Genomic DNA, 14,277 nt, shown 5'->3' with positions numbered 1-14,277 from the left:
TTGTAAGGAAAGGTTATTCCGAGCATAGTACGAACCGCAACGAATCTGTCTTGTTCTTATAAGGTGAACTTACTAACACAAAGCATAGGGTGCGCGCGTGTTTTTTGCATTTTATCTTCTGCTTTATTAAACGTACGATGAATTACATCCTTGATTAATGCCAAATAAAATAAAATACTACAGACTTGAGAACAACAAGAGAACAAAACTGACCGGGGCTTGAATCTCTAACCTATTCTTAATTAGTTGATATATATTCTTTGTTTTTATTGATATATAGTCTTCCAAAAGTTTTAAGCCGCTAGATTATACTAATGGGTACACTACACCTACCTGAGAACAGGGACCTATTTACAGTAAGTTCTACCTCCACCGTCTCCGCGAGCAGTACTCTTTAGGCGAGTAGCCCGTGTGCGAGCGCACTGCCTGACTCTCCAAGCAGGTGATAGAGTTGTAAGACCCGCTCAGTTCCCGTACGTCACCGAGAACGTACTAACGAGTCAGTCCTCGAGGCACTGTGTGTTGTTAAGAAATAATTCGATATTACATAATTTTGAACGCAAACACTTCAATCCCAAGGTGCGCTATGATCTTTGAACCTTTGAACCTTAGTACACAAACGTTTTTCGATTTTTTTTTAAATGAAGCTGTTGCAGCTTCGTATTCAATGGCATATTCAGAGGCATTATTCGAATGAAATACAGTAAACAAATACTCAGTTCGAAAGAATTAGTTTGATCATTAGTGCTGCCCCCATGGGATCCGCAGCATCTCTAATCATCTGTAATTCCCCTCAACTTATTACTACCTTGTGATGCTCACAACGCATCAATAAGCTTTCGTGTCATTACGTTTTTGCGGTGCCAGGTATTTGAGAAGTGCGCAGTTGAATCAGCGGAGTGGGCACGGTCTGTCAAAAGCTGTACCGAACGCGATGACACACGGAGCACACGCAGAGCACACGCAGCCGTTTAAGTGGCTCATGAATAATTCATCGCACAAGGAAACGTAATGGATAAAGAACAAGTTCACCTTTGTTTTCGCGCCCCCCCCTCCGCCCCGCCCCTCTCTCCGCCGCGCCCCGCAGACCTCATTAGCATTGCATGAGGGCTAAGGATTGATCTCACCTCATCCGGTTCATTCACGGGCCCGCGGGCGCGTGTACAGCGTATCGAATTTCATTGAAATCGAATCGAACGAATTAATGCCGGAGCAAATGGAAAAAACTCAAATGACATATGTAATAAAGCGACAAGAATATTGTGAGGAATGCCGTCTTCAATTCTGTGGAAGCGGAAACGAATAAAGGTTTTTATTGTTGGCTTATCTTAAAATTAATCACCAGTTTTTCTCTGGACGTCCTCTGTCAGACAAGGACTTCCGCTTTAGATTTAGTAAGTTTGAGGCTCATTTGCCTTTACAATAATACATGAAAGTTATTATGTAAGTACCAAAACAGGGTGCTTACTAAGCCATGTACCACAGTAGAATTTAATTGTTTGGTTATCAGTAAGAGGCTCGCACGCAGCGATAATCGGACAAAACAGGCACGCATCGGGAAGTGTTATTAATAGTTTAATATGTAAGGTGAGAGTGTCTTATGTGTGTTTAACAAGAAAGCCACGAGTAAATACAACAATAAAAAATAGTACAAGCAGCTTAACAAGGTCTTTATATTCTCATAAGCGCAGGACATGAACTATTCATTTAACTTTTTATATTAATTCAAATATATTTAACGGATTTTATTTACGTCATCATAAGACTACAAGTTTATAAAGTGAAAAGAAAATGGATACCATCTCATTAATTATTATCTATATATCGGAGAAAACGCTGGTGAATTTTATAAATAAGTGATGACAGCATCCACGTAATTTTGGTAAGTACATCACACGCCTAATACAATAAAGTTTCTAGAATATTCCTAATTTGAGTAACAGCGTGACGCGGGGTTGAGAAAACCAAACGCTGCGATAGTTGACATTTAGGAACGCTGGTTCGTTGTCACGTATACCCGTCAAGGAGACTGACGAATGTTCCTCTGCCGTAAACAAATAATTTTAATCGCTGTATATTACACGGCCGCGCTTTCGTTTACTATAAATCCTTAAATCAAGTGCTATAAAAATTTACAAAACTTCTATTCCATTGTAAAGGATTTTTAATTAATAATAAGGTTAAATGTCTGAATTATTATGTCAAATATAATTATTCTTCTTCTTTTCAGACGATGGAGGCTTTGCTAGTCTAAGGCCTTCCCAAAAAATCGCCGCAGCGACCGCCCTCGCGCTGCTCGCATCCAGCTAATGGATTGTATGATGTCTAATAATATAATTATATTTGCCCCGCCGTCATCGTTTCAGCTGAAATATATCTATAGAGAGATATACATAATCGCCACGCTTGGCAAGTGGATCCAGAGGATGCAGCTGCTGGTAGTGAATTTTGTAGCATGATAAATAACTTAACATTATTATCATTTTAATTGTATGAGGTTTTAAGGTTTTCAATAACACCTGTGGACAAGTAATTCGCGTCCAGTGTCTTTCGACAAGATCGTATATAACATTCGTTCTCTTACTGTTCTCCTCATTGATGATAAGATCTCGCAGGCTTTGTGATATTATTTCTGATGCTTATTAGAACAGGTAGGGAAATGATTTTTATTTTCTATAAGTAATGTATGTGGGAGTGAATCACGCAGGCGAATAATAGATGTAAATCTTTTTTCAAACACTTTAATTTTTTCACGTCTTACATAGTTCACATCAACCGCACGACCGCCATCTTACACGAGAATGCCCAAATCCATTCATACTCTTCATTCATTCATCAATCAACCGCTCACTTCCTTTACTCTTACGTTCCGTTCCCACACTCGGTCATCCTGACTCATTGACTGTCCTCAGTCAAACGTCTTACTCTTATACTATTACAAAAATAAATTTAACAAGTTACAGTATACATCTGCTAAAGTGTAAAAAACTAATCTTAAATTATACAACTTCTACAAAATAAATGAAAATAAATGATAACCATCAATGAGGTTACAATTAGATAATTGGCCACCTTTTCATAAAATCTGCAACGGAAAGAGTTTTATTTGGTCCTTCATCGGTAGTATTTATCTTTTCAACTTCGTATCTGTCTTTGCATATAACTCTTGATACACGATATGGCCCCAGAAACTTTGGTTTTAATTTCATAGCTGTTCCGAATTGTGTTCTCTTGATAGCTACTAAATCACCCTTCTTATAAATGATACTCTTCTTTCTCTTCTTATTAAAGTTTCTCCTGTTCTCTTCTTGAATTTGAAAAATTTGTTCCTTTGCCTTTTGTCTCTTTTCTTCTCTATTTTCCATAAAAATATCTCTTCCTTCTTGTAAAAGAAGTTCGCGAAGCTTTATATCTTCTTTGATTTTCATCCTACTTCCAATCATCAACTCGTACGGAGTGCATCCTATACTTCTCTGGAAGGTGCTGTTTAAGTAACGCTGCACTCTATTCACATGCCGATACCACAGGTCTGGTTGCTCAATGCACAACTTTGTGAGGACTGATATGATGGTTCTATGGATTCGCTCGACTTGGCCGTTTCCTCTTGGTACGCCTGTTGTAATCTTGATGTGCTCAATCCCCTCTTCTTCACAGTATTGTTCAAATTCCTGGCCTGTGAAAGCTGTACCACGGTCACTTATAATCCTACTAGGGTTGCCAAAATGCTGCTGATGGATTTTTAATTTGTCTATTGCCTCTTTGCTTGTCGTACTCTTTGTAGGAAAAATCCAGACAAATTTTGTGAAGGCATCCACAATAGTCAATAAATGGTTATACATCTTCTTAGTTTCCGTCATAGGTCCAACATGATCAATATGAATTGTATGTAGAGGTACATCTTCTTTTTCTATAGGATTCAAAAAACCTTCCTGCTTACCTTCCTTCCTGGTAGCCAGTATAGAAGGGATACATGTCACAATGTAGTCTTCAATTTTCTTGGGCAAGTCTTTAATATAATAGTCTTTATTAATCAAATCTGACATCTTTCTTTTACTAAAATGTCCAATTCCATGTACTCTTCTTAATATCTCTGTTTCCATATTCTTAGGTATTACAAGTAATCTTTGTGCAGTTTTGTAGAGTAAACCATTTTCTACGAAATAATCTGAATATGACTCCAGTTTCAGAATGTCCATGATAGCTTTTAGTCCTTCATCATTTTCTTGTGCTATTTTAATCTGTTCGTGCATCTGCCTTGTAATTATCCCTACATATGGTGGGTTTCGACTTAATGCATCAACGTGTCTCATTTGAGAGCCAGATCTATGCTCTACCGTGTAGTTGTATTCTTGGAGTAATAAAACCCATCGTGCCACTCGTGTCACCAAGTCCTTCTTACACAAAGTCATTTGAAAGGCTGCACAGTCAGTCACTATCTTAAAAGGTATACCAAATAAGTATTTTCTAAATTTTTTCACACCTTCAATGACTGCTAGTGCTTCCAGTTCATAACTTGTGTATTTCTTTTCACTCTCTGTTGTCTTTCTACTAGAATAATAAACAGGATGTAACTGTCCGTCATCTGAACTCCTCTGCATGAGTATAGCTGAGTGTGCATATTTAGATGCATCTGTGTGTAGTTCTGTAGGTAAATCCGGATGATAAATCTTTAGTACAGGTTGCTGACATAATCTTTGCTTCAGGATGCAAAAAGCTTCTCTCTCTATGTCGGTGAATTGGAATGTTTCATTTTTTCTCAGTAGATTCGTCAGAGGTGATGCTATTGCGGCATAGTCTTGAATGTACTTCCTGGAATATGAGGTTAAACCAACGAATGAATGCAGTTGTTTTAATGTTTTAGGCTCGGGGAAATTCATGACTGCGTCAACTTTATCAGACGTAGGTCTCACTGTCCCGTCTTCAATAGTGTGCCCCAGGTAGTCCACACATGTTGTCAACAACTCACATTTTTTCCAGTTAATTTCAAGCCCATATTCACTAGCTGTGTTAAGAACTTCTTTTAATCTTTGTAACCCTTCCTCGTTATTTTCCGATAATATTAATAGATCGTCAATAAATATTAATAAATGTCCTTTGGCAACCAAGTCTCGGAAAATTATATTAATATATCGTGTAAAATATTTGGGACAAATCGATAACCCAAATGGAGCCCTTAAAAATTCATATTGTCCTGCATGAGTGACAAAAGAAGTATACTTAATAGACTGCTCATCTACTTTTAGGTGAAAAAATGCATTCTTCAGATCAAGCTTTGAGAAAACTTTGGCCTTAGCTAGCTTATCGATGTGGTCATCTATTACAGGAAGTGGAAATTCATCTTTCACCATCTTACTGTTGATTTTACGGTAGTCTACACAAATCCTTACACCACCATCCTTTTTCTTTACAAGAACAAGTGGGCTACAGTATTCAGAGAAACTAGGTCGTATTATTCCATTATCTAACCACTCGCTAACTTGTTTGTCAACTTCTTTTTCCTCCATCAATGACAATCTTCTCGGACGCTGCGCCACAGGGATATCATCGGTTAATATGATTTTCATTTCGATTGGAGCTTCTTTCATTTTGGTCGGAACATAACTACTCACCAAATGCTCAACTTTTTTTTTCAACCGCGGATCTGTAACCAAACAATTAGGTTGCCCTATCTCGCTAATCGCACAAATTTTATTTAACCATGAATTACTATCAGGTGACATTACTAGTACTGATCCCTTATTGATGATTATCACTGCATTAGATAAAAAATCTTGACCTAAAAGTAAATCGTATGGCATAACGTCGTTAGGCACAATGTGAAACACAGTTTCAAAACGTTGTCCATCTAGTTCAATAATAGTAACAAATCTTCCGCACGAACTTACGCGCTTTTCACCAAGTCCAGTTAAAGTCACATTTTCACGCTGATACGTCGTTATTCCCAGATCAAAATATAGTTTTGAAGAAATTAAGTTTAAATCGCTACCACTATCAACTAAACAGTTTATATTTCTGCCGCAAATATTAACAATTTTAACAGATTTATTCCTCGTAGCGTTGTTGTTTACATTCGAGTTGACAGCTGTCATGACGTCACTAAACAATGTCTGCTCGTTGCCGCTCATAGGTTGTCGTTTACGGTCACCATTGTTGCTTAGATTGTTTCCGCCATACTCATTCATTTTCTGTGACGTCACGTAGAACTGTTTTCTAGAATGAGCGTTTGTTGCACCTGACCCGCTAGCGCCATTTTGCGTTTGCTGCTGCCTATTGCACTGCATACCTTTGTGCCCAAACTCGTTACAACGAAAACATTTTAGACCTTTGTTTCGATGAGGGCACGCATCAGACGTATGGTTCATTTCTCCACAGTTAAAACAACGCACAGGCCGCCTGTTCTGGGTCTTATCACGGTGATTCGCACTACTAGAACTTACACTGGATCTTCGGTGTAAATTCTCCTTGTATTTTTCATACAATTTAAGCTTCTCTTTTAATTCAGTATAAGTACTTACGCCGTATAACAAAATTTTGTTACTTTCGTGATCTGTGATGCCTTCTATTATGTATTGTATTGCGATATAATCCGCTAACTTTCCTCGTCTGCCTAATGCCTTCATTTCCAACATATAATCATAGCAATTTTCGTCTTTTTGCTTCTTACGTTTGCTCATGATTTCGTGAATTTCTTTTGCATTTATAGTTTCCGGAAATTCTTTTCCTATAGCCGTCTTGAGTTCATCGTATGTTTTAAATGTTTTCTCGGAGCGCAACCACGCCGCTGCAGTCGAGATCAACGTCCGTCTTGCTAATAGTAATTTTTGAGCCGATGTTAAATAAAAGATTTCTGCGTTGTCCTCGATGTCTTGCGTCCATTTTGAAACTGGGTAAGTTGGGTCGGTTCCCGAGAATTTCTTTATGGAATCTTCCATGTATAGCAGGTTATGCTGTAATTTGCCTCTGGAGTCTCCTTCGCTCCCGTCTTCGGATGTCATTCTTCTTTATATTTAAATGGGTCGTACTCGTGGTGATTTCTTCGTTATGGAAAATGCGTCGTGTATTAGTCGTCTTCGTGTGGATGATGTGTGGCTAACTGCTGCTCGTTACAAACCTCGTTGATGTCGTTATGCGATGGGGGTTGAGGAATAAAATACCGAAATATCGGCCGTCGTCGTCGTTAATATAACCTCAATCGCCTCGCCGTCGTTGAGTATTCTTACGCCGTACGCGCACTCCTGGTGTTTTTTTCTATCCCGGACGAGCCCCCAAATTGTGGGAGTGAATCACGCAGGCGAATAATAGATGTAAATCTTTTTTCAAACACTTTAATTTTTTCACGTCTTACATAGTTCACATCAACCGCACGACCGCCATCTTACACGAGAATGCCCAAATCCATTCATACTCTTCATTCATTCATCAATCAACCGCTCACTTCCTTTACTCTTACGTTCCGTTCCCACATGTATGATAAAATAAAGATGTTTTCATTATTTTTCTCTCAATTTTATTCTCCTTGCTCGTAGCTTAACGAAAATTTCCAGAAAATTCAACGGTTTTTTCAATCGAGTTTTGTGCTAAGCGACCTATTTGACGATTGTTTTTCTATGCAGATAAATGAGTATAAACAACAAAGATGCGTTGTTTGAGTCATTAAATTTTTAATTTACACAAAAATATATTTTAAATTTGAACAGTAGTCTCTTATTATCAGTTGATTTGCTATGCCAGTGGTCGTCAACCTTGTCAGCAAATAAAATTAATTCACGTATGTCTAGTATACAAATAATTTGTTCTGTCATTGACATCAATATGATATTTGTGTTGCAAAAGAGATCTGTTCGTGTATCCATCACTCACCGTCGCCATTAGCCAAATTTCATCCACTGTAAGGCCTATGCCTCCCCCATAAATTGCCACGATAAGCAGTCTTCCGCTACCCGCAGCGGCATATTAACTTTGTCGTCATATGCAAAAGTTTAATGATTGCATAAGTACCGACTAAATAATAAGAAGTTAATTTAAAAGTTTAAAGTCGTCCCTTAGTGAGAATTGCTATTAAAATTCTGTTAATAAATTTCCAGAAAAATAAAAAAGCTCACCACAAAACGAACAAATGATTACCATGTTATAGAAAGAAATAGCTGCGCTGATAGCATTGATACTGCAAGAAGTTATTAGACTGTTGCATTTCAATAAAAAAAATCTAAATACCTTTATTCAAGTAAGCAATTACATATGATTTTGAATTGTTGATTATTTTAACATTATAAGTAGAAAAACAACACCGACTTAGATCTTTGATTATTAAATATTTAAAGGCAAATAGCGACAGTTTAACAACCGCTGACCTGCACGAATGTATCTCTGGCAGCGTTATCGGGCGCGTGCCTCTCACGGACGTCATTTACTTCGATACACTGTTCCAATATAATATGAATACTCCCATTGTGTTAATATTGCCATAGTACTTATTTGTCCAGTAATCTTGTGTGTAATGAGATGTATTTCATTTTACTTAAAATTTAAATTGAGTCCGTTAATTTTGTTTACAGAGATATCTATTAAATTAGATTTGATAATAGTTATTTTAAAAATTTGACAAGAAAATAAATAATACTAAGATAAAAAATGTAACCTACAATGACTCGCAATTAAAGTTATAGATAAAAAATCAACATACTGATAAAACCGTGACAATTCACTAGATATAAGTCTTCACAGAGCTTTGTTCGAAGTTTCGCCGCGAGATCTAATTATAAATGAGGAGATCAGCAGAAGAACAAAGATCACAGACGCAGCTCAAAGACTTGCCCGTTTGAAGTGGCAGTGAGTGTAGCCGTCAGCTGCTAGAAGCGATAGGTTCTCGAGTGGCCACCGCGGCCCGGTAGACGCGACGTGGGCAGGTCCGCTACCAGATGGACCGACAATATAGTTATCATCGGGAGAAATCACTGCGTGTGGGCAGCGCAGAACCGGTCATAGTGGCGCTTTTCGGAAGTGGCCTTACAGTGGGCATCCATTGGGTGAATAGAAAAATACATCTTCACATATTTACTTATATATATGCCGGCATTCAGCGTCTTTCGACAACCTTAATAATGTTAAGTAAGGAAAGAACCAATATACGAGTATAGCTCCCTCCGCACATGCAATCGTAGTCGTGCAATAAAGTGCACCGCCTGCCAGCTCGCTGATAAATGTGCATGCGGCAAATATTGCGAATTACACAACTGCCACCGCTAAATCACTCAACACGTGTTTCACCCCTTCACGAGGCTCTTCAGGAGTAATGTTACACCGATTAGTGCCAAACACATAGTGCCCTAATGGGCCTATCGGCCGCATTGTTTGCCGCTTGCGCATTTATCAGTGGGCTAGCGGGCGGTGCACTTTATTGCACGACTACGACTGCATGTGCGGAGGTAGCTATATATTGATCCTCTTCTTACTTAGGATGGACGCAAAATAACGCTTGATTTCATTAATTATTTAATAAGGTTGTCTATCTACCTTGTGTGTAGACGACCTGCACTACGGTTGCCGGTCCGTGATCATTTCAATAATATCAGTTGTCATACTCTCGTTAGACTACCGATCACCTCATTCATAATTCGATCTCGTAAAGAAATCTTGGAAATATTAGCCCTTTCCATGTAATATCCCTATTTGGTATCTATCACAGAGGATGCCATCGCCTGATCATACCATACGTTGCTGAAGTTTCTTCCGTCACTTCTTCTCCCAGCGCTAACTCTTTAATGTGGTATTTGTATTATTAGGTGGTAATAGCAACCGACAAAGTCGAGATCGACAACCGATGCCGTGCTCCTCTTATGTGGACCCTTGAGCCTATTCAATCCACGGAGCGTCAATCGAAGCGATCGAAGAGCTCGGTGACCTCAGTTCATTCAGTGTAAAGTGTTTAGTGGCCTAAGCTGCGACTCTTCCGGGAGCCTTCAACCTTTGCTATCTTAAGAGTGATCTTTCATGAGAGGGGGTTAGGTGTCTTCTGCACCTTGCTGCTTCGTACCTTCGAAATCTGCAAAGGCCATTTTGGCAGTAGTGAGTGTCCGGTCCATCGAAAACTCCACCCCATGGCTAGTTCAGTGAACAGCTTTCAAATAATGCCCGAAGAGAGAGACTACGCTTCTGTGTCGTAAGGCGGCATTGGTAACACATATTAATCGAAAACCTTCGTTTTTACGCATTGCGGAGTAATAGGCGGCAGCCTACGGAGCGATTCCAAATGAATTTAATTTAAATTTTGAACTTTCTCTCAAAGTTTAACTTATATGGTTGGACTGTTTACCCCAGGTATGAGTTCAAAAACTTCAAATTGGATCGAGCCTGCTATTGTGTGAGTGGGCACAACATGGGAGTTGCACATAGTTTTTGAACTATCCATGTTTATTTCTAGGGTCACCAGTAATAACAGACTGTATTAAATTACCCTAATTATACAGAAAAAAAATAGCGTTATAACAACAAAATAAAAACGAATTAATGAATAATCAAATTAATGTATCTAATTCTTTAGAAATTAAATGCAAATAACACAAAATTTACACATTGATAACAGTATGTATTTTATTTCACTTAAATAAAGTAAAAATTTTGGTTATTAAAATAATATAAAAGATGATTATACATCTTTGTAGGAGGCCTAACGGGGCGTCTATGGGTTGAAACGACGGTATACACGCACACATGTAAGAAGAATAGAAATAGAAGAACATACGAATTACCAGCAAGTAAATAAAATTTACAATTAACCAACAGATAATAATTTGGCCACAAATAATTTAAAACTATGGACATATGTTTTATGAATTAATATTAAAATAGAAAGTACGAAATAAAATGGTGCTCCAAAGTGCTGTATTTCAGTTTAAAATTTATTAGTTTATTTATTATAAAATATTTGTGTTAACATTAAATATTTAAATTTCGAATCTGACTTTATAAAATATAACAAAGTATTCATTTTAAATAAATAGATATGTGTTAATAAATCAATATACATTTGCGAGCAAATTGAATACACAATAATAAGTAGCATTGTTTTTTTTTTAACAAATTAAATAATGTACTAGTGGAAAATGTCGAAGTAGAAAACTCACATTTTCGTCGGGTATTCTAAGATTGCGAAAAATCACTTTTCTCCCCGCAAATATCTCACACGTGGATTCCTTACAATCGTCAGAGAATGCAATGGATCTTAGAGATTTACGCGCAGCAACGAAGCGCAAGTGGGATTTTCTCGCTTTTGACAGCACCTGAACGTCTTTCGTCCCACGTAACAATGTTCCAATTGTTTGATAAAAACGTATTACTTTTTATATGGCGACGGCGTTCGAGCGATGTCAAAGTGTAGTTCTTTTATATATTATGATTATTTTAATTTCACTTATTTTATTATGCATTCCTGTGCACTTTTCTACATTTTAATATTTGTTACTTATTGCTACATGCACGGGAAGTCACTTTATTCAACCTGCATTAGCTTAACGCGTATACTGGAATTTTTATAAGTTTTTTTATAAGTAATTTATATAAGAATAAAAAAGACAGCCGAACTCTAGAAGAGCTGATGCATTTAGTAAAAAAACCGACCGCAAGCGTCTAAGAGGTTGTGGTCCCTTTAGTTCTTCGTCATTATATCAGCCGAAAGACACTCACAGCAATGCATAAGCCTTTTCCAAATATAACCACGAAGACCGGTCATATACTTACCCGCGTCCGACTTCTTTCCGCGCGCGAGCTGGTCGGACCAGATCGGCTCGTCACTCGAAACTTCTCGAATCTTTATTCTGTGCTCTGCGATGCCCAAGATATAAACTTTTGAAAACATTAGTTGCCTTCAGAAAATAGGTGAAAGGTAGTTAAATAACTTGCTGGACATTTTTGCATACCTACTTTGTATCGATTTAAAATAAATACATTTTATATTTGTTTTAACAAATTGTGTTTGTGATACACTTAAGGACCATATCTGTAAACTTTGTCAACTAATGATCTGAATACATAATTAAACAGTAACGTCGAAAAAGGGACGTTAAATATAAAAAAACGATAAGCCGGCACACGTTCAGTGTTTATCGCCGTCGCCGCCGCCGCTATATATTGCGGTGCAGACACGATTATCGTTATAACTGTGGCTCGCGCTTCATTAATTCAGTTGTCACTTGTCTCACGCCGGGTAACGTCATGTCGACCAGAGTGGCCGTGGTCACCGGCTCCAACAAGGGCATCGGCTTCGCCATCGTAGAGGGACTGTGCCGGAGGTTCAAAGGCGTGGTGTACTTAACCTCCAGGGATGAAACCAGAGGACGAGCTGCCGTCGCAGAGCTGAATAAGCGCGGACTGAAGCCGGAGTACCACCAGCTGGATGTAGTTGACAGGAACAGTGTCGCCCGTTTCGGAGAACACTTGAAACAACAACACGGCGGCATCGATATTCTTATAAACAACGCAGCCATCGCAAACAGCGTTGAGCTGTACAATTCCTACGAAGAGAACAAGGAAATTGTTGAAATCAATTACAAAAGCATTCTCCTGATGCAAGAATACATCTTCCCGTTAGTGAGGAACAACGGGAGGATACTAAACATATCTAGTGACTGCGGACATCTGTCCAATTTGCGAAATAATTATTGGATAGACAGGCTGAGCGATAAAAATTTGACAATGCAAGATATTAACGAATTTGTCGAGTGGTTCCTGGAGAGCTGCAGAACCGGGAGCTTTAAGAGAGAGGATTTCGCAGATGAAGGTACCATAGCTGCGTATAGAGTCGCGAAGGTGGCGCTGAGCGCTGCTACGATGCTGCAGCAGAAGGAGTTAGAGGAACGAAACATTTCTGTCAACTCCATGCACCCCGGTCTAGTCCGCACCGACATGACTGGTGGAGTGGGATTCTACAGTGCTGCAGAAGCAGCGGATACTCCTCTGTACCTCGTGCTGGACGCCCCACAATCCTTGAAGGGAGCATACATTTGGTACGACCGCAAAGTTCTAGACTGGTATGACTACAAAGCAGATTATTATTTTAAAACATCCGCCCTACAAGCTTGATTAAATATTTTAATGTAATATCGCGCGTTGTCTGTTTAACTGAAGAAATATTGTTTTTATTGTATTTTTATGTGTTCTATAATAATGATTAATATATCTATTTCAAGAAATGGTTGTTTCTTCGTAATATCACTACAAATCTTTATAATATATGGATTGCAATTTTGTCAAGTTGTGTATCAATTATTCAAATAACTCATAAGTAAAAAGAGGCTTATCAATATTATCAAAGATTACGTGAGTAAACAATTTTAGATTTATACCCACTTAACACGTTCACTGCGGCTTGAGGTCGATTCAGCCTCATGGTAAACTTTGCACTAGTGCGGCGCGTAAAACTCGTGTTTTCTCTCTAGTGCGGCGGCTGTTTACACTCAACCGTATGAGGTATGACAAAGACAAATATAGCTTTCTTTATGTCTGCGAAGCATTGACTCAATATTGTAAAAAATATTGATGAACATGAGGCAGAAAAGGCCTCAACCGCACTACTAGGAAGTTCAGCTTGAGGCTGATTCGACCTCAGCCGCACCAGCTGAAAGTTCTTCAAAATTAGGCCGCAGTGAACGTGTTAAACTTTATAACTTGCAGTGCGGCAGTGTTTTAAAATACAAAACAGTTAAAACAGAAACATTAATTAAGAGCGGTATACGAGTGTTTTCAAATCCAGCGTTTATGTCAGCGGCAGATATGGAAGGTGCCCCGCGTCGCGCCCGCTGCAGGCGTACATCGGGGAGCACATGAATGGCGGCGTCTGTTCAGTTGTGCGAGCCGCGTATTCCTTTTAACAAACGCACCACTCTTACCACTTAAATAACAAATAAAACTCGTAACTGTGTAAGAATTCATTTTCGAAGTTTTAATATACGTTTAATACGGTTGCTTTTAAAAACTACATAAAAGTTCTATCCAACTTTATACACTCTCATAACATATTTCCGTGTGATTGTTCTGAATTATCATGCAAACAAAAGGTATTAAAACAATCCTTTTAAAATATTAATAATATTGATTAATAAAGCTTTGGAACGTATTCCCCAACTTTTATATTTAGTATAAAATTATTTGAGAGTTCAAACCACTTTGTTTACAAATTTAAATTTAAACTCGAAGTATATTTATTCAATTAGGTATTTACAAGAGCTTTTGATTGGTCAATTATTTTAACATTTTACGTAAGCCGGTCAGAAACTCAACGAT

At 38.2% G+C, this 14,277-nt stretch overlaps 1 protein-coding gene across 1 annotated transcript; it reads left to right on the top strand.

Annotated features, from left to right (window-relative positions):
• Positions 1 to 12,113: 12,113 nt before the first annotated feature.
• Positions 12,114 to 13,248, top strand: LOC137922293 (carbonyl reductase [NADPH] 3-like). The gene has a single exon (XM_068765266.1). The coding sequence runs from the start codon at positions 12,211 to 12,213 to the stop codon at positions 13,075 to 13,077; it is 867 nt and encodes a 288-aa protein (XP_068621367.1). The 5' UTR covers positions 12,114 to 12,210; the 3' UTR covers positions 13,078 to 13,248.
• The last annotated feature ends 1,029 nt before the right edge of the window (positions 13,249 to 14,277 follow it).

This window comes from Battus philenor, unplaced genomic scaffold, assembly GCF_028537555.1.
Source record: "Battus philenor isolate CCGP_79_NKW_IND1 unplaced genomic scaffold, ilBatPhil1.0.hap1 SCAF_2, whole genome shotgun sequence".
NCBI classification, from domain to species: Eukaryota; Metazoa; Arthropoda; class Insecta; order Lepidoptera; family Papilionidae; genus Battus; species Battus philenor.
This window is presented reverse-complemented; position numbering and strand designations above follow the sequence as displayed.